Here is a 21998-nt window from a genome sequence, read left to right as displayed (position 1 = left end):
CGATTTCTAGTGGGAAAACATCTGGTGGAAAAACATCTGGAGGGCCCAAGCTGCCTACCCCAGTTGAAACTAAACATGGTTATTCATTATGTTCCAAAGTGAATAAACTGTGGTTAATTTTAATTATGGTTTAGAAAAGCAAGCCAGCTTCAAACTATAGTTCGAGCCCCAGCTTGCTTCTATAAGCTCTAATTAGGACTAACCACAGTTTTGGATTTACATATAAACAATAGAAGAGGGTTAATGAACAATGAGGAAAAGCTTTTGATTTCCTTCTAAATAGTCGTGCTTGATGACTCACACATTTAACACTGTTACAGTATTTTTGAACTAAATGAATGTCAATGGACCTTCTTGCATCAATGCATTTGACATGTGGTACTGGAGAAGATTGCTGAGGATCTTGTGGATGGCCAAAAAGACAAACAAATGGGTCCTAGAGCAGATCAAGCCAGAGATCCCCCTGGAAGCCAAGATGACAAAACTGAGGCTGTCATACTTCGAGCACATCGTGAGAAGGGAGGACTCACTGGAAAAAACAATAATGCTAGGAAAGGTGGAGCGAAGTAGAAAGAGAAGAAGGCCACATGCTAGATGGTTGGACTCTGTTATGATGGATATGGATATGAATTTGCAGGATCTAAACAGAGCAGTGGAGAACAGGGAATCTTGGAGATGTCTCATCCACAGGGCTGCAATAGGTCAAGATTGACTTGAGGACAGTTAACAATAAATATGCTATTCATTTTACATTATTATAACTATTCCAATAAAATAATTACCACTTTAAGTTTGGAATATGTTTGAATGTAACAAACCATGCCAGACCATTATTAAGAGCTGTTCGACAGTGGAACACATTCCTTTGGAGTGTAGTGGAGTCTCCTTCCTTAGAGGTCTTTAAGCAGAGGCTGGATGGCCATCTGTCGGGGATGCTTTGATTGAGATTTCCTGCATGGCAGAATGGGGTTGGACTGGATGGCCCTTGTGGTTTTTTCCAACTCTATGATTCTATGATTCTATTTAAAGCACTAGAAAATATTCTTAAAGAATGTCCAACTCCACTTTTTCTGGAAAATCCACATCACTGACGAGAAGGAGACAAATGTTGTGTTGCAGTAACACTTGGCTACAGCTGGCTTTGTACAAACCTATTTTTAGAGATACAATATGATCCAATTTTGGACACAGCTACTAGATTTAGAAAGTGTGTCGTAGTGGATTGAGTGTTGGACTACAACTGGAGATAGGGTTTGATTCCCAGCTTGGCTATAAAACTACTGGGGCTGCATCTGCACTGCAGTAATAATTTGGTTTGACACTGCTTTAACTGCTGTGGCTCAACGCTATGGAATGCTGAGAATGGTAGTTTTGTAAGGTATTTAGATTTCTCTCTGAGAGTTTTGTGGAATATTTAGTTCCACTCTGATACTACAACAAACTACAACTCCCAGAATCCCATAGCATTGAGCCATGGCAGTTAAAAGTGGTGACAAACTGGATTATTTCTGCAGTGCAAACACAGCTCAAGTGACCCTGGACAAGTCACATGATCTCAGCCTCAAATGAAGGAAATGAGAAACATTCTCTGAACAAATCTTCCCCAGAAAGCTCCATGATAGGTTTGCCTTAGGGTTACCATAAGTCAGAAACAACTTGAAGGAACACAACAACAACAACAGCCACCAATCAATGTAACAGATAAAAAAACAATACATATATAATACAATATGGCAGAACCTTTTCCTGTTGGAGCCTCTTAAATTCCCCAAGAACCCACTCCTGACAGTTAAAGGAGCCTCTGAAATAGTTTGCAGTACATTGGAAATGGGAGAAGGAGGAGGAACAGAAAACTTATTTTCTGCCTAACAAAAATATGCCTTTTGAGAAAGTCATTTTAATGCCTGATATTTAGGTTCATGCTACAAAAATACTACTGTTCCAGTATTTATAACTGAAAGAAAAAAATAATTATATCTTTTCTTAAAATGAAACACACAGCATATCAACATTCCCCAATACATTCCTCCTTTATGGCTAGGAGCATATGCCTTTATTTCATCTTAATTTCAGCCCAAGCAGATCTGGTGGCATCAAGTAAGGTAACTTTGCTTTCTGCTTTATGTAATTTTTTTTTCTGCCTGTGAACAGACTTCAGAATAGGTGTTTCTTTCTCTCTACTGGAGCTGTGGTTTAGAAGATAAATATTAACTCAAAGTGAATATTTATTCAGCAACTGAGATGTGCCCAATGTTGGAAACTTATATATGGTGCCAGGAGTTGAAGTTACCCCACCTACTGCCAAGCTGACTGCAACCATCCATAAAATATTTCTATATAGCCTCAAATCTTCCTTCATCTGCTGCCACAAGCAAATGCAAGGGTTAACAACTTTCAGTTCTACACATTCCTTCAGCTGCCATTCTGTAGAGGAGCTATATCACATGCAACCATGGCTTCAAACAAATTATGCAATGCATCCTGAAATATATTCAGTCCGCTCTCCATATCAGCGGACTTGCCATCTGTGGATTTAACCATCCGCAGATGGTAAGCCCCAATTTTTCTTAATGGTGATGGGTGGATTCAGCTGCACTAGCAGGGTCTGGAACAGATCCCCCATGGATACTGAGGTTTGACTGTACTCAAAAGAAGCAACATCGTACTCATGCTACCACAAATTCTTGTATTTTTGTGATACCAAAATGTTTTAATTTGTCTTTTTATCCTGAGATGTCCTGTCATAGCCTATCTCCTGATTTTGATCTTCTGCTTCTACTGTCTCTCCTCTGGCCTGTTTCATCTCACCAAATGTATTTCCCTGTCTTTACGCTGAAAATCCAAATGCTACTCATTATCAAATCTAAAACTATAAATTATATGAGCTATGAACAGGCAACCAACCTGATTTTAATCAAATGCCTAGATATAGACTTAAATTACTTTGCTTAAAACTAAATTAAAACTAGATTTGAATTAGTTTGTTTAAAACTAATTTGTTTTTTGACATTTTAACAATGAGTTGAATACACTAATGCTTACAGACTGCCACCAGATCAGTAAAATAAGAGTATCTGCATGTCAGACAATTCAGTACAAATCTATAAAGAATCAACACCAATACATAGGTCTTCACCTTTCTGTGCACTTGGCAAGACCATTAGGAATTTAAATGGCATTTTTGGGATGGAGGTATTAATATCTGCACTATATATACAATAGCAGTAAAGGCAAGGGAAGTTCAGATCGAAAAGACTGAAGCCATTAACCATTATCCTGATAACTACAACCAAGCCGGGGGGGGGGGGGGGGGGGAACACTACAATAAAGCAATTAACCAAAATTTTAACTTATGTCAAAAGAGACTCATGCCAGATTTTCACTCTTTTTGTGCCAGTACTGAACAGTCAAGCAGACATTAAAGAAGAACTGAGGTTTTGTACTCCCTCAAGTGGCAAAGTGTTGGATTAACATAACTACAGCAGTTGTTCTATGTGTTACCAACTTGGAATGGTTTAGCTTGCAGACAAACAATTCCAAAAACAGATTTCCTGGTAGATCTTTTTAAATCTTTAATATTAATTGCAGAAAAATAATTGTGTATCACCCGCAGGAGTTGCTCAATGTATTCTGCATGTGCTTGTGACTGGCTGAGTTGTATACTGGCCTTTAAATAATACTGGTGCCGGATTTATCAATTTTACATTATAAAAGCCACAGACAAACAGCAGTTCTGCCAGTCAAGGCACTAACTTGAGAAGTACCAGCCTCCATCACATTTCTGCCAGCCCCATTTAATCTACACTCCTCTGCTATCCTGCACTACCATTGCTACACTGTTGTTTCTGCCTCCCCACTCCCCATAGGTAGAACTGCTGTGTAGAACGCTGCACTGAGTGTACTGCTTTGCAAGAGCTGACTTTGAGGACCTTGCCAGGGCAGGCATGAATAGTCTATTGTGTCTATATGCTCTCATTGCATTTCCTCTGGAAGTTAAATTAAAATAATTAAGAGTTTGTTTCCTTGTTGAGGTGCTCAGATTGGCATCTGCCACCTACAGACAGCCATAGCAACAGTCTTCTGAACTGGTATGGATGGGGAGAGTGGTGAATCCACGACTCCAAGTGACAGCTGCCTCAAATTGCCTAACAGGAGAAGCATCCTTGAGCTTGGGGCAACACAAAGCAGGTTTGTTTCTCTTTTAGTCTGAACATATTTTTGGTTTGTAAGAATGACCAAAAATCCTACCATTATTTAAAATAAAAGTTAAACACATGGTTACATATCCAATGTGACCTGAGTGATAGTTCCTACGTAACTGGAACCTATGGTTTTTACAGCAGAAACAGCTATCTTGGCTTACATGATGAAAATGCTTCAGGTGATGGTAGACTGCTAACAGACCCATGTCTCATTACTATTGGGTAGGTTATCATAATAGCAACTATTCATTTTGCATGTGAAAATTAGCTCAACTGAAGAACACTGCTTTAAGATTTTCATGTAACCACAATCTGCACTGTAAAGTGTGTTTTTCACAGCTACAAATCACCACTTGAGCAATCACTAGAGTTGTCAAGTAACAATGCACCTGTAAGCCAGCCTTAAATAACTCCATGAATTGTCTCACTGCAAGTATCCATGCAAGGAGCAAATACCTAAAGAACACCACATCTCTGTAGGAAGGTAGCACTACCGATTCATAGCCTGAAACTTTGTGCTGTACCTTGTATTCCAGAAGATAAAGACTTGCCTTTTAAAAAAAAATCAGAAAGGCTGGATACAGACACTTGAAATAAACTGACATCTAAATTGCATGTGATCTGTATGGCACAGATGAACAAACCCTGCACACATGACATTATTCTGCTTGCAGATTAAAGCAAGCCAATGAACAGCAGTTTAAAATGGTTCTCCTTCTGTACTTACACAGGGGAGAGGATATTTTAACTAGGTCTAAATTCTCAGTGAAGTAATTTTAAATCAATGAGTAATGGTTATTTATTAAGGAAGAAAGATGGATATCCCAGAGTCAAGAATGAGAGGGCTGCAACAGAATGGAAAGTAGCAGAGAAATGGGATTAAACAGAAGCTTCCAAGTGTATTTAAGAAGAATAAACATGTCCTTATATAATAAATGTTTTTGTGAAGGAGAGCACTTGGGAAAAGGGGGAAGAAAAAAGAAAAGAAACACGAATTAATGATAAAATTAATAGTATTATACCTTTGTGGAATTATGAATAGTATATGATGAAAAGAAGACAGTAAGAAGAATGAAGATATTAATAACAATTTTATGTGGGTTTTTTAAAATTACTGGTTTAATATTAGATGGTTTGATATGAATAAGATTTAGATAAGGTAGTAAAGAATGGATAATTAATGTAATTTACTATATATTGTATGTGTTAAAGCATGTAAAAGATTTTTTTAAATACTACTGTATGTAGGTTATAATACTAATAAAAATTATAAAAAATATAAGAAATATTTTCACTATGGAGTGATAACACAAAATATGGACTTTAGTTAGAACAGCACAGAAATTATGCCCATGCTATCACCTGTAAGCAAGCTACGTTTTCAGCTAAGCTTATGATATGTGAAGCTGTGTACTGGTCTTGCGACATGTCAAAGAGCTTTCATCACTGCAGATCAACTGCCAGAAGGCTACATATTGGTGTTGACAAGCTGAAAGTTAGAGAAGTTCTGACATGACGAAGTCATCACCATCTTGGAAGCACAGGGAGTTTCATATTCTTGAGGCCAAGGAAGCCTAATTTTAACATGAGGTTTATATGGTAGTCTGAGATCCTATTTGTGCACTGATGAAGTGAAAAACTATCCCAGCATAGCTGTCCAAGTTTGTGTAAAGAGGGAGGGAGGAAATATATATGGTGGGACTGGAGCTATGCCTATCAAGGCCTGACTCGCTTGTCAGCTGACCTCTTGACAATCATTGAGAACTGGTCACACAAGGAGTCCAGGAGGTCTTGTTGCACAAGTGCAAATTGCTTACATGACTGGGCTTGCATGAACACTGAACCCCACTAGGATCCACTTGTTAATATAAGAAATTCAGCTTTGGTTTCTTAAGTTTCAGATTCAACTTTGGTCTCATAAGTTTCAGTTTTCAAGAATTAAAGGATTCATTAGTCACAATGACTTACTTTGCTGATGAGCTTGCTTTCTCCACTGTAGACATTAGCTTTGCAAATGCATCTGTTACTTTACTGGTGGTATTGGAAGTTTCCAGCTTGGAGGTTGTCAGCTCGTACAATTCTGGATCCACACCTTATAGCATAAAATCATAATGAGTGATTGATGAAAATAGGTGTGAAATGTTTCCTCTCAATTTAGGAATCTATACTTCCATATTCTGTAAACATCTGAACTATCAACATTTATTGTAAACAAATCAAACACAATGTTAATTCTACTCCTGGCAGAAAATAGAACTACAGATAAGGCATATATGATGTCAGCCAGAAGCAAACAATAATATTGAACAATAGTTTTCTTTTGACATAAACTAGAAATGGTTTCAGATCATGAGAGAATGATACATGGTGCTTTTAAGCTTCCATTAGCTTCTATAGAACATACAAGTGTTAAGTGAAGTGCTCATGCCACTTCCTCTTCCTTTTCAATAACGTATAAGCGTTGTTTCAATCTTTTGTCTAGTTTCTCACCTTCCAATAGAACATGTTTATAGTAGGAGGGATTTGGGGAACCAAAAATCTCCTTAACAACAACAACAACAACAAAGATTATTATGAAAAAGAAAAAAGCTTTATAAACCATGTTATCTGGGCAAACTGGACAAAAATTCAATCTTTTTTTTTAAACCTGGCACACCCAGGAGTACAAAATGGTGACAAAAGCAAGGGGGGAGGTTTATATTTTTTGGTAATTTTGACAATGACTCCAAGAAAAACAGCTGAATTTTTTTTCAAAAATGAGTTCTGTGAATATTAAATGGTGTGTTCATACTATTTTGTATAATTAGAGACGTAAACCTTCAATTAAGCCAAAAATGGCATAGTACTGACATCCCAATCTCGTTAACTATTCCATTAGAAGTTTTACGTTCAGATATCAATATGAAACCAGTATACTTTGTTTTAAAAAAATACTGTCAGATGTTTACAGAACCTGTAAAACATAAAAGGCACAGGCCTTTGGAGGAGGCACATATAGAATAAACAAGACATAAAACTTCTGAAATCCCAGTAATGTACGCTGATTTGTAAAGCTCTACGTAATTGTGATTTTAAAAATCTAAAATGTCTGTTGATTTTAAAGGACACAGTAGCATGTTGCAAATAATATTTCCAAGCCATTTGTCAAATACAGCATCATTAATTAGTTTGCACTGATCAGCTTAGTATATGATTATGGAATTATTATAGATATGTTGTAACAGATATTATTTCATTAAATTTAACAAGGTGTTTGAAAACATGAAAAGGCTTTTCAAACGTATGAAGAATTTTGCTGACACAGGTTCTGATTTAAATATTTTAGTTCACATACAAAATATTTACAGTATTTTAGTGGGAAATGGGCATATCAGAAGCCTTAATAAGACTGAAGTACTTCAGGAACAAAATATAGACCAAGCTCCCAGCTTAGACACACAAACATATACTCTGACATACATAACCCACAAACATAGCTCCAGGCTAGAAGCAAATGACTTTCCAAGAAACAAGCCAGAAAACCTACAGGCAATGTTGTGGATTGGATGACAAAATCCAAATGAGAACCCAGAAAAAATGATAATGTGACTTCAAAATGATAATTTCAGATGGATGTATCAGAAGTCAAACTGCATTTTAGTAGCTGCCAAAATGCATGTACTAATAATGACCATCATTTTTGAAATTAAAATGCACTAATGGATTTAAAAATTTAAAACTACTGTGTGAAGTTATACATTGTTAACATAGATCTCATCTGTACTTTTCATTTCCAAATACCTGCATATGATCAACTTATCAGTTCTAATGAAATGTTAAACTCTGCCTTAATTATCTTAGCAAAAGGAAGGAAAACCCCTGCAGACACAAAAGCAAGGGCATGTTCTTTCCACCCATAAAAACATTTTCACGGAACATAGCAGAGCCCTGTTCTCCCTCCCCCTCACAATGTATTCATGAGTATACAAAACAGGCCTGCTCTGCTGACTCAAGCACTGTGCTGGACTGGGTATGTGGGAGATCTTCTACTCCTCATAAAAATACAAAGGGCACAAGTGTTTTCTTAACCATACAGCAGTGCTACCACTTAATACTTAAAAGTTCTTTGCAATTCAGTTTTTTTATAGATGAATATTTCACGGTGGAGTAAGAGGTATCGATATTTTCAAGAAGAAGAAATGGAAGCAGCCTATACTGTGAAAGTATATAGTGTCTTACCAGATTTTCTCCTGAATGTGCAATTATTTTCATATTTAACATGAAGCAGTTTAAAGTATCTAAATGTCATATAGAGCTACAATACATTTATCTTGTCTTGTCTAAAATATCAACTGCACAGCTTTTCCACAAAGCTGCCAAGTGCCAGTTCTTCCTAGGAACATCATTACTGCTAAGTGAAGTTGAAGGTATCTTCTGTAGATTTTATGTATTAAGACCAATGAGACTTACTTCTAAGTAATACAAAGACCAAGGAAGACATTTTCAGAAACACATATTCAGCAATATTGGTCTTTTGTTCTAACTGTACTTTAAGTTATGATATACATGAACGTTCAGTAAGGTTGTTCACATTTCTGATATTTTAAAATTACCAACATTCCCTGTTTACAGATCTATAGAACAGGTCAAGTTGCATTAATTGTCCACTGAAGACAAATAATGAAAGAGGAGACTGTATCAAAGTGGGTATCTTAAAGAAAATTAAAGCACAGATATTCTTGTTTGTAGGAAAGTCACAAAATGCAGCTCATGCTTTTAGTAAGAATGTTAAAAGATTAAATTTGCAGTGTTTAGGACTCTGCTGACCTGGGATAGTGGTGGTGGTGCTAGAGCTACTGTCATCCACGGGACCAAAGAAATCAAGGTTCAGAAGAGTGGAACCTCCACTAGCTTGAAATTCAGTGACCGTGTTGGTAGGCAGCCATATAGAAGGTAAGCCAAGGTAGGAATTTATGTGTAAAAAGGGGGTAAGACACACACTTGAACATGCCAGTTATAATTAGTACTTATTACATTGTGTTTTTATAATTAACATAAATAGTGCTTACAAGATTAGTTTGCAGTTTCTAAGATGTTAACAAGTCAGTGTACATTCTCATGTACATATGCAACAAATATTCCATCACTAATAACTTAAAAGCTAGCCCATATTTTTTAGAAAAATGGACAGAACCAGAGAGATTCAGAAAAGATGTGTCCAATTAAAGGGAAACATTCAGAACCATTCTTTGAATGCAAAGCCAAGAGTCACTACAAAATTTAAGATACTGACAAACTGAACTGCTAGTTTAAGGTAGTGGATTGTCAGTAGGTTAGCAAAACAGTGAATATACACATTGGCAACAATGGTTCTCATTAAATACAAGTTCTCAGTGGCAAACTATATAGTTCCCCTTTAATACTGAAACAGAAAAATCAGGAATACATTTTAAAGAAATTGTTATAAGAAGGCATGATGAACTGACTGAAGTAGTAAGACACCAGACAACAGCAAAAGAGTCCATCCAGGCTTTCCTTCAGCACCTTGATATCAATCAAAGTTCTTACAGCTTTAAACATTGTACAGTAATGTTTTCAAGTCACTGATGTGGCCATTAATTATGATAGGTTCAACTGCATTTAACAGAAGAGACAAACTGTGTTACTGTCTGGTAAATTTTCGTTTAATTTAGAAACATTTAGATTTTGAAGTTGTGTTCATGTTCTTGGCAATTAAACCAGAAAAAAACCAAAAGAATACAATTTGTTTGCCATTAACAGAAGATTTATTCAAGTAGTAAATTTCATAGCATAAATGAATAAAAATTAAAGTGGACTAATATTTCATCTTATATAGTATCTGTACATTTTAATTTTTTTAAATTAAAGTGCACTCGTTGCAAATATGGGTTGTTAAAAACTGTGCTTGGAAGCAACTATCAATACACTTGATTTTGCCATTTAGAACTTTACCAAGAAGTCTATATAGACAGGACTTTTTGGGGGCAAGAGTTCTAGTGTCAAGTAAAAATCACTTAACTATTCCAGTCTTTAAACATGTAATGCAGTATTTTAGACCACAGGTGTATGAAATACAAACTCAGCAAAATAATGTCTTACCTTGCTCTTAAGCATTACAAATTGCTTTAAATTGGGCATAGCTAAAAAGAAAGAAAGCCTGAATTTCCAAAGTTAAGAAATATATATATTATATATATATTTAAAAATATCAGCAGAGAGATGTTTGTCTGAACTTTGTAGCTTTCTTAACTCTAGCTCTGGTGCTAGAGGCTCTACGGAGAGACGTACCATCTAAAGGGTTAGTAAGGCCACTGCTACTCCAGTCAAACTGGACAGGTGGTAGAGATTCCTAGAGTTGAAAAGTCAGAAATCAGATTTTACAGTTAGGTTATAGCATAATAAAATGTCTTGTGTGAATTTTTTTCTGCATGCAAGCAAAAACGCAACATTTGAAAAGCCAAAGAACAAATTTTGAGTTCACAATGAAGTCATAAAAATTACCCTCTCATGTAATCTATAAACAACTATAATTTATATATAGTCTGTTCCTAGAGTGGCCAAGCCTAAAAATGTATGTGGGCACCCCTGCCAAAATACAGAAAGAAGTGACGATATTATGCTAGTGCTACAGGCACACTCTGTATCGAGATGATAGGGAAACAATCAGCTTCCAACACAACACAGTTTTATCAGCTCTTCAGTTTTGAAAATATAAAAAGGAGTCACTAGCAATACAATTACATAGATACAAGGCAACAGTTGGGTAAAAACAGTAGAATGAAATGCTCTTTAAAGAACTATTTCAAAGCGGTTAGCAATATTTGTTGCACGCCAAACTATGGAGATTAAAGATCAGTGGACTTATGGGCACGTAACTGGATTGAATTGTTAATACATTGGGCTAGGATATAGAAACCTTTGTGGTTTTCAGTTTGGACTCGGTGGCCAGCATGGAGGTTACAAAGAAGAAGCTTGCTAAATAATGACTTTAAACATGACCTCAGGTTTTTTTGTTTTTGTTTTTTGGACACATAAGGCAGGAGAGGCACAGGATGACAATTAATGTCACTTTATAATTGCATTAAATGTTAGTTTGGATTGTGACCAGGTCCCACCCCAAAAGGAGTTTCCTCCATTTATGGAGGGTACCAGGATCTGGTGGAAGCCTCCTGCAAGAGGAAGGGGACAAGACAATGAACTTTATGCATTTCCCTTTTCCCTTCCAAGTGCCATCTTCCACGCTGTCCTGGAATGTCTTCTAATCCTTTTAGAGAAGTCTTTAAAAGAAGCAGTGGTGCAGGAATGAGGGATTGTGTTTGGGCACTTTCTATTCTTCGTCCAGAATGAGTTGAATTCTACAGAGTGCAACTCTGTATCCAGCACAGTAACAAGAGCACTACTAGGATTTGCTTTTGAAGCAATCTCTTTGAATTTTAGGGAAGTTCGTTCTATGCGGAAAAGAAGAAAACTGTACTGGCTCTTGGAGATTTTAATCAATTTTATTTGCAAAAAACAAGGCCATCTTTAGATTCATTACAATCTTGAGATCCATCTCCCTTCATGTGTTTGTGCTGCCCCTACCTCACCACTTGCTGCTTCTATTATCTATAAGGGTAAAGCTAGTCCCTTGACATGAATATCTAGTCGTAGGAGGCAGTGCTCATCTCCTTTACTAAGCCAAAGAGCCAGCATTGTCCAAATACGACTCTGGTGATCATGTGGCCAGCATGCCTACACCTGTTACCTTCCCATCAAAGTGGTACATATTTATCTACTTGCATTTGCATGCTTTTGAACTGTGAGGTTGGCAGAAGCTGGGACTAGTGACAGGAGCTCACCCATCATGCAGCCCTTGGGCCTTGAACTGCCAACCTTCCGATCTTCTGATCGTCAGAACTGCCATCTTAACCACTAAGCCACCACATCCCTTCTCTATTATCTATACTTCAATAATTTACTTCTCCCTCTCACAACAAGACAGAGCCAGGACAGAATCAAAGCATGGTAGCAGATTGTTCCATAAAATCTCAATCTCCCTTTCTTTTGGCATGGTGATTACAATTTGCAGAACAATATTAAAACAGTGTAGTGGACAAAGGCAGATTTGTCCTACTTGTACTATTTTACAAGATTTAAAATATACCTGAATATATTCAAATATTTGCTTTTCAACCGATTCTGAAAGTTTAACATTGCAGAACAGAGTGCTACATATGGGGGAACATGATCCCTTATATCCAGTATATGCACTCATGGATGAGGATCTCCTAGCCTGCCCTCTGCTGGGAAGTTCAGTCACTTTGTTCATCTCTTTGGACAAAGCTCAGCAATCTACCCACTTGACTGACATCTATGTCTATGGCTATGACAATTTCCATGCCAGCATCAGTTACATTTGAGGATATCCAACAGTGGTAAAGAAATCATTTACTATCATTCATTGTAAGTAAGTTCCAGACAACATGGTTTTTCAGCTAGTAGTAAAGAATGAAATTACTAATTATGCACATTTAAAAGCCGGGATTCTTTAATTTTAAAAAAAATCTAATATTTCAACAGGAGATTACTTCAGTGTTTGGTCTAATTAGAAAGAGAACACAATATAGAAATTATCTCATTAGACCAAAATCTTGTGGGGCATGTACTGCCTAATTAAAAGTGCTCCTTTCTAATGAAGCCTGATCTGATCACCTCACTCATTTTTGAATATGTCGCTATCTGGATTTTAGAAAAAACAAGATAACAAAATAAAAATCCCATAAATTAAATGAAAATCCAAGCCCATTTTATGTTTAGTTATGCTCAAAACCTTAGAAGTACATTGCAGATCCAGTCCTTCCAGTCACCTTGCAACTTAAGAAATTTGAATACTGGAGGAACCTCATATTGAATATGCAGGTGCATATGAGATGACAAGTTATGTTTTAACAATCCAGGAGGTTGTCTAAAGCCAAGGTGAGTTGATAACCATAGGAATTATTATTGGAATGTAGTGTGAGAAGCAGAAAGTAAATTTGATGAACTAGCCAAAAGACCCCGCATGAACTTGTCATATCATTTCCATAACCATAAAGTTTGGCATTTCTATTGTCATTCTGTCACACATAGCCTGTTTATTTAAGTCTGTCCCTGAACCATCCATTCCACCCCATGCATCTGATGAAGTAGATGAAAGCTCATGCTACCAGCTTCTTTCTTTCAATTAGTCTCAAAAGTGCTAAAAGATCCCTTTGCACACTGATTCCCCAGACTAACAAAGCTAGGTATTTGAATTCTACTGAATACACAGTTATAAAAAGTGATGGTTTATAACTGAAACACAGCATGTCTTTCAAATGCTAAAAGTAGGAGTGTTGAAAAAATACTATAAAGGACAACTCTCTATATTTAGTTTCTACATTATACCAAGAGTTTTAAGTGAGGAAAAAAAGGAAAATTGTTAAGAGACCAATCAATCTATTAGAAACTTTGATGTTAAGATTCAGTGCATGATGAGAGCAGCCTTTTAAAAACTGTAGTAAGTATGAGGAGTGCTAGCACCCTTTATAGATATGTGTCTCCTCTTTTTGGGCAGGCAATTCCAGACTTTGATGAGAGTTAGTTACATGCTCTTCTAAGATAGCTTGCAGAAGTACAAGTAAAATAGAGATAATGTTAAAATAAGTAACAACAAAAAAGTATAGGATAGAAACACAAAAAGTCCAAGAGAATGAGCACACGAAAGTATATTTGTATTTGCCAGACATAGACCAACAGCCCATCTTCTTCATGGTGTTTCTCTATTTCTCTCTCTCTCTTACTTTCTTTCTTTTTATTACCTGGAACTGATCAGGTGCACACATATTCATCTCTGGTGATACAGGGGGAGTCTGTCCTATGGAAGCTATTTTTTCTGCAGCAGATATTGGTTTCAGGGGTTCCTTAGTAGGCTCTAACATACCCTAGAAATCAAGACATCACATTGCAAGTTCTGTTTTATTATCATGCTGTTGGAACAACAATAAGTAAAACCCTTAAACAGTGGTGGTGATCATATTGCCCTCCAGATGTTGCAGTGCAACTCTCATCATCACTAGGCAGCAGTGCCAATTGTGAGGGATGATGGGAACTGCCATCCAATATCAAATCACCCACACATGTCCCACACCAGCTCTAAAAAAATTACCCCTTGAAAATAAAAATACTATCTGGTAAAGTGAATATTTCCTTTACTTATTATTTAGCATTTTTAAAAGCCTGGAAAATAATGTTAGCATTATCTCATCTGGGAAATAATGTTATTATTTTATGAAGTTATTTTATAGTGAAAGAAAAATCTGTCAATTAATGCAGTTCTTTAGTTCCAGTATCGTGGTTTGGACACTAAATAGTGAAAAGAAAAGAAGAAAGTGACAGGGTTTTCTATGAAATAAGCTATTTGCATTGTATACTAAACCTATGTTCAGTCAACATTTTTTATACCTCCGTTTCAATGTACTTTATTGTAATTGTTGCTTATATGTTGCTGAACAAATATACATTGACACAGACCCAGAGGTGCACTGTTTTAGTTTGATAAGAACTTCAGAGGAAAGCATAATATACAGTAGTACAGCCAAAGGCAGAGTTTTTCTCTGGCTGTAAGAGACATCTGAAAAGACAGGCAAAAAGACAAAAATTTGCAGTTGTTCTCAGAATCATCTGAATTGCCAGAATTTGTTATTAAAATGATCTGGCTAAAGATGGAATATAATTTTACATCGTGGGAAAACACTAGCCTGACTCAGATGTATTCTCTCCTCCCTTACCCCTCTCACTCTCTTTCTCATTGGCCACTCTACAATAAATATAAATCGTCACCTCCAAACCAGAAGTGGAAATCCAGGTAAAAATGTGGATTTGTTTTGTCTGTAGGCAAAATTGTAGTAATCATAATTTGTCCTATTCAGATGCCAAGAAAAAGTATACATATTATGAACCAGAGCATGAGGGAAAAAACTGGAATATACAAATGAAAAATAGGTCTTTGTTATAGCCCAAGATCCAAAATATGGTTTGGTTGTAACAAATAACTGTGTAAGAACAGACATACTGAATCAGATCAAAGGTCTATCTAGTCCAGCATTCTGTACCCTCAGTTGCCCACCAGAAGGTGATGGGAAGCTCACAAATAGGACATGAAAACTACACCCATCTCACACTTGATCCTGCAATAAGTATACAGTAGCATACTGCCACAGTGTACTAACTTCCCAGCTCCAGGAATAGTGTAGAGCAAAGGCTGGAATCATGAAGCTCAAAAAATCCCTGATATATCATTCCTTTACAATTTGATGGAGTGTAAAATAGCCTTAAAAAGTTAGCAAATGTACCAAAATTACAATAATTGCGGAATGGAAATTAGAATGGAATGGAAATTCTAGATGGAAATCAGGAAATTTTAAATGGAAACAAAACTCTTAACTTACCAGTCCTGCTGCATACATGGGCACTATAAAAGGTTGCTTCTTGTTTCCTGTGAAGAGCTAAGATAAAAGACATTTTCAAAGAATTAGAGTGAAAGTAATTTAACTGCAAAGTTATCCAGTTAGACCCAAGGCCCTTGATGGAAAAAGGGCTGCTATCATTTCTTTACTTATAAAATTTAATTTATGAATACAACTGCATTCTGATCTGCATGCCAATAAAACAGAGAAAAGAGAATGGAAGAAACGGTGGTTTTAATGATAACTCACAATGTTTCTGGTGTCGATTCCCAAGGAGCAAAGGAGCTTTTTGTTGCTGTGGGAGCCTCCCCACTGATATTTCAATCCATAAGCATCATGGATATCTTGAAGCTCTGCCCACACATCAAGCAGTTCCCTAGAGAGTCAGTTATATATCTAGTGAAACAGTGGAGGGGAAATGGTGGCACTCAACAGCTTCAAACACTTTATTCTGACTCTTTAAGTGACCAGCCTATTAAGAAGTCCCAATTAAACTCATATCCTAACCCCAAGCCTCTAGGGAAGTAACAATGGGATAAATTCTCAGAACAGTTTTTATTCCAACGTAATTACAAGATGTCTGTAGAAAACAGAATGGTGTTCCCCTTTAATTTTACATAATAAGTGCATGAAGAGTTTATAATAAACCACAATCTAATTAACTGCCTCATTTGTACATAACAAGAAACCACCAAACCATTAATCCTTGACAATACAAATGATACTTTTTAAAAAAACAAAAAGTATAAGCAACCTAAAATGTGTTACTGTTTGGACTCACTGAAATATTTCCACTGTAACATCTCAAAAACATGAATAAAATTTTACAATTTTTCTCTAGGTATCTCTCATATTAAATAAAATATACCTTTCTGATGAGGCCTCTTCTGTTCTTCCAGGCTTATTACCCACTTCCAACAAGAGATTCAAAGGAGCTATCTCCTCTTCCATATCAGGAACAGGTACAGAAGGAAAACAGGCTTCAAATATTCGTTCTAGACGATTTAGGAGCACTGTCTGCATCAAGACACACAAAACCAAATAGCTGAAAATTATGCAAATCAGATTTTTTAAGAGTTAAGGAAGATGAGAATAAGAAATGACAGCCATGAGGTATTAATCTGAAGCACAGATTACAAAAACAAGTAATTTAAACTAAAGTAAAAGGAAAATGCTTTATGAAACTGATAACCAGTAGCCCATAATTCTACTTTCCATGATGAATAATCCATTTTTCTCTAGTAAAAGGTGATTAAAAGGACAACTAGGGATCTTGTTTGAGAAGGTGTTCTTGCCATGGTGGCAAGCTAACCTTAGACCACCCCCACCCCCACGCCTCATATCTGAAGTAAGAGGAGCTGAAGATCATCTGTTCAGTTACACTAAACTACCACAACTATGGGTATATTATATTCTCTGCCCCTCTGTCCAACTCGATTTGGGACTAGGGAGGAGATGCTCCCTGATCATGCTCAAAGGTACAACATAAACATAGGGCCTGAACAGACAGGCCAAAATAAAGCTGCTTTGTGTCACTTTGGAGGTATGCTGTTTAAATGACACACACATCTTAAGAGTCCAGAAGCTGCAACAAAGCTCTGCTCCAGTCCTTAGCACTGGAGAATGACTTTGGCACGGCTTCCAGCCTCTTAGAACACATGCATCAATTAAAATGCATACCTCCAAAGTGACCCAAAGCAGCTTTATTTTGGCCTGTCTGTTCAGGCCCTTAGTAACAAAGGAATAGTCAAAGTCTTTCTGTTACTAAGTTCTGGTGGACAAGTCTCGGTGCTATGTTTCCACTGTATAACCTTTGCTTCTTGTTAAACATTTTTTCCTGTGGAATATACCTCAGCAAGAATGGACTACTTCACTTCTCGCACAGCTAAATAAGGGTACAAGCCAATGCCAGCTACATCTCATTGATTCATCTTGCACTAACATCAGTTAATGAAGAGATAAGCTTAACAGCTTTGATTATTTAATTCCTTCTTTCCATTTTGCTGTCTTTACTAAATAACTTGTTTACATCATATATAGAAAAAGCAGGGATGTATCTGCTTCCAAAATGAGCTATGTCTATTGCTACAGTAGATGAGAAAATACGAACCTAAGAATAAGGTTTAGCATAAATCTTCCTATGGAAAAATGGGACTAACATTACTAGAACAGAGTAGAAAGTAGACATGTTGTTATAAAACTGAGGCTTTTACACTTACATTTATAACTTTGAAGCATTATGACAACCTGGGCAATAATCCTATACCACTTTTCTAGGGAAAACCCCACTGGATACAGAAAGACTTACCTCTGAGTAGACATGTATGGCTGTGTATACTATATGCAGGATTCTAGTGAATAAGAAGATATTTGCACTATCCCTGTCACTATAAAATCTTACCAATGCCAATGCTACCCAAGCAGATAGCGCTGTGTTCACACTCACAAGCAGGAACCTCTGCATTTGCCTTTTATTTAAAAATGGGAAAATTTCCAGTAAAAAAAAAGGCATAGTTCACTTTTAATTTCTCCATCACAACACCCTGTACAACACATGCCAATAAATGCGTCCACCACATATAAGCTCCATAAACTATAGTTACTATTACAGCTCTGAATGAAAACAAGCAAAAAAGCCCCTTCCCAAACTAGGCAGTAACTGTCATTAGCTACATTATTTTTATTTTTCAAACTACTGGACTTCAAATGTTTATTTATGCAACTTATCCTTTAAGACAGGGGCAATTCTGCAACCCTCACACTAACTTGAAAAGCCCTCTTCTAGTAATCACTTCATATCTCTGATTTGTCCTTCCGCTTAGAGAGAAAGTGAGAAGGATAGAAGAAGTTAAAGAGCATGGCTCTGCCAACATGGACCTCCCAGATTACCTTTGTCTCTTTCTTTGGAGGTCTTTAAGCAGAGGAAATCCAGATCAAAGCATCCCCTGTGACAGATGGCCATCCAGCCTCTGCTTAAAGACCTCCAAAGAAAGAGACTCCACTACACTCCGAAGGAATGTGTTCCACTGTCGAACAGCCCTTACTGTCAGAAAGTTCCTCCTAATGTTGAGGTGGAATCTCTTTTACTGTAGTTTGCATCCATTGCTCCAGGGTCCTGTTCTCTGGAGCAACAGAAAACAAGCTTGCTCCCTCCTCAATATGAGATCTCTTCAAATATTTAAACAGGGCTATCATATCACCTCTTAACCTTCTCTTCTCCAGGCTATACATCCCCAGCTCCCTCAGACGCTCCTCATAGGGCATGGTTTCCAGGCCCTTCACCATTTTAGTCGCCCTCCTTTGGACATGCTCCAGTTTCTCAGTGTCCTTTTTGAATTGTGGTGCCCAGAACTGGACATAATATTCCAGGTCGGGCCTGACCAAAGCAGAATATAGTGGCACTATTACTTCTCTTGATCTAGACACAATACTTTTATCGATGCAGCCTAAAATTGCATTGGCCTTTTTAGCTACCGCATCACACTGTTGACTCATGTTCAACTTGTGGTCTACTTGGAATCCTAGATCCCTTTCACACGTACTTTCATTCAGTCAGGTGTCCCCCATCCTATATCTGTGCAGTACCTTACATTTCTCCCTGTTGAAGTTCATTTTGTTAGCTTTGGCCCAGCTTTGTAGTCTATTCAGGACATTTTGAATTTTGATCCTGTCCTCTGGAGTATCAGCTATTTCTTCTAATTTGGTGTCATCTGCAAATTTGATGAATATGCCCCCAATTCTGTCATCCAGTCATTGATAAAGATGTTGAATAACACTGGGCCCAGGACAGAGCCCTGTGGGACCCCACTGGTCACTTCTCTCCAGGGTGAAAAGGAGCCATTGTTGAGCACCCTTTGGGTTCGTCGGTCAACCAGTTACAAATCCATGTAACATTTATGTTGTCTAGCCCACATTTTACTAGCTTGTTTGCAAGAATGTCATGGGGAACCCTGTCAAAAGCCTTACTGAAATCAAGATATACGATATCCACAGCATTCCCTTCATCTACCAAGCTGGTGATTTTATCAAAGAAAGAGATAAGATTTGTCTGGCATGACTTGTTTCTCTGAAACCTATGTTGACTTTTTGTGATTATGGAATTGCCTTCTAGATGTTCACAGACTCTCTCCTTAATGATCTGTTCTAGAATCCTTCCTGGTATTAATGTTAGACTAACTGGACAATAATTGTTGGGATCATCTCCCCCCCTCCCTTTTTGAAGATGGGAACAACATTTGCCCTCCTCCAGTCTGCTGGGACTTCTCCTGTTCTCCAGGAGTTTTCAAAGATTATTGCCAATGACTCAGATATTACATTTGCCAGTTCTTTTAATACTCTTGGATGTAGTTCATCTGGTCCTGGAGACTTAACTTCATTTAGAGTAACAAGATATTCCTGTACTATATCTTTACTTATTCTGTGCTGAAATTCCCCTATTCTGTCCTCTGCTCCATTATCCTCAGGCTGAGCACCCTTTTCTTTTTCTGAGAACACTGAGGCAAAGCAGATGCTGAGTAATTCTGTCTTTTCTCTGTCCCCTGTTAGCATATTGCCATCTTCTCCACGTAGTTGTCCTACCATTTCCTTCTTCCTTTTGTGGCTGACATATCCCCCAAACCCCTTTTTTATTCTTTTTAACCTCTCTAGCAAGCCTTAGTTCATTCTGCGCTTTTCTGACTTTACCTCTACACATGCCTGCTATTTCTTTGAATTCCTTTTTCATGATTTCTCCCTTTTTCCATTTCTTATACATCTTTCATTTAAAACTTAGCTCAGTTGAAAGTTCTTTAGTCATCCATCCTGGTTTCTTGAGACACCTCCCATTTTACTTTCTCACTGGAACTGTTTGAAATTGTGCCTTCAGTATCTCCCTTTTCAGAAACTCCCATCCGTTCTGAACTCCCTTCTCTTATAGTATTCCTGCCCATGGGATCACTCCCAGTATTTATCTAAGTTTACTGAAATCCTCTGTACTAAAGTCTAGAATGCTTGTCTGACTCTGCCTGGCTTCTCCTTTCCATTGTATAACAAACTCCAGGAGAACATGGTCACTTCCACCTAATGATCCCATCACTTGCACTTCATTAACCAAGTCATCCTTGTTGGTTAGAATCATATCTAAAATAGCTGGCCCCCTTGTTGCCTCTTCCATCTTTTGTATAATGAAATTGTCTTCGAGGTAAGTGAGGAATTTGCTAGACCTTGAGGATTTGGCTGAGTTTGAATTCCAGCAGATATCAGGATAGTTGAAGTCCTCCATCACTACTTCATGTCTCCTTTCTGAGTGTGTAGTCATCTGTTCTAGAAAGGCATCATCCAAATCCTCCATCTGACTTGGGGGTCTGTAGCAGACTCCCACCATAACATCCTTGTTGTTTCCCTCCCCTTTCATTTTTATGCAGATGCTCTCTGGGCAGATTTTTAAGGATAAAATGCAAGTTCTGCATAAGTTTTAAAAAATAATGCAGAAAAATTGTTCAGATAACAAATACTCCTAGACTATCAACCTCAACATTCCTTACTTTACTTAGTTTCATATGCATGCTGAAAATCTTAAATTAATGCATCAGTTTAGTGGATTAAGAGGTGGATGCTTGGATAAAATCCCAAGGTTTTTCCTACTTGACTCTCCCCATCCATTTTTGTTGTTGTTGGCACACACCTTTGCACTGATAAAACATTAAAACATTGATGTAGTTCAGTCTAATGCTTTTTTAAAAAAAGACCTGAGCACATATAGTATAAATTTATATCCAGTAGATGAAAAAATTATTCAACAGAAAGTCAAATATGTTGTACAATGTTGTACCTTTTCAAACAAAAAAATCAAAGCATGTTCATAACATGGAAGTGTTTTATTCATCCCCTGCCTCTTTTACAAATAAATAATTTGGCAAAAAAATCAATACTTGGCTCCTACCATACTGATTCGATGTGAGACTTCAGCAATATTCTAGAAGCCAAGAGTGAAAAAGTGACAAGGCCAGAGGCAGAAGTGTCTGCCCATAAGGGAGGTTGGATAAGAAAGAAGGGGGAATGCAAACAGGGTAGCTACAAGCTGAGGAGAAGAGGACAGGAACAAGAGTTGTCATGATGTAAGAAAAGACTTGGGGAAGGAGCTGCCAAAAGGCATAATGGTGGCTGCTAACTTGGATGGCTTGGAAAGAGGATTAGATAAACTTGTGGAGGATGGAGTCATCCATGGCTGCTATTCATTATGAAAGGTAAGATCTCTGTAAAACAGTTGCCGAAAAACATAAAATAGGATGCAGCTGCACTCATGTCCTGCTGGCTCTTGTTAGTCATTTATTTTGCAGGGAGAGGATGAAAA

At 37.3% G+C, this 21998-nt stretch overlaps 1 protein-coding gene across 4 annotated transcripts in view; it reads right to left on the bottom strand.

Moving 5' to 3' along the window:
* The window catches only part of AFTPH (aftiphilin), a 52548-nt gene that overhangs the window by 5682 nt on the left and 24868 nt on the right, over nucleotides 1-21998 (bottom strand). The window contains exons 3-9 of one of the 4 annotated variants that reach the window (XM_089519183.1): nucleotides 16536-16684; nucleotides 15917-16043; nucleotides 15650-15706; nucleotides 14021-14143; nucleotides 10491-10551; nucleotides 9009-9092; nucleotides 6171-6294 (exon numbers count right to left, since the gene is read on the bottom strand). In XM_089519183.1, coding sequence (XP_089375309.1) covers nucleotides 6171-6294; nucleotides 9009-9092; nucleotides 10491-10551; nucleotides 14021-14143; nucleotides 15650-15706; nucleotides 15917-16043; nucleotides 16536-16684 — 725 coding nt within the window. The remainder of the gene's footprint in view (nucleotides 1-6170; nucleotides 6295-9008; nucleotides 9093-10490; nucleotides 10552-14020; nucleotides 14144-15649; nucleotides 15707-15916; nucleotides 16044-16535; nucleotides 16685-21998) is intronic. The other 3 variants (XM_089519185.1, XM_089519184.1, XM_089519186.1) reach the window with 3 other exon arrangements.

The sequence above is a fragment of the Sceloporus occidentalis genome, unplaced genomic scaffold, assembly GCF_023333645.1.
Source record: "Sceloporus occidentalis isolate IW3139 unplaced genomic scaffold, rSceOcc1.0.p SCAF_4, whole genome shotgun sequence".
Lineage (NCBI taxonomy): Eukaryota > Metazoa > Chordata > Lepidosauria > Squamata > Phrynosomatidae > Sceloporus > Sceloporus occidentalis.
This window is presented reverse-complemented; position numbering and strand designations above follow the sequence as displayed.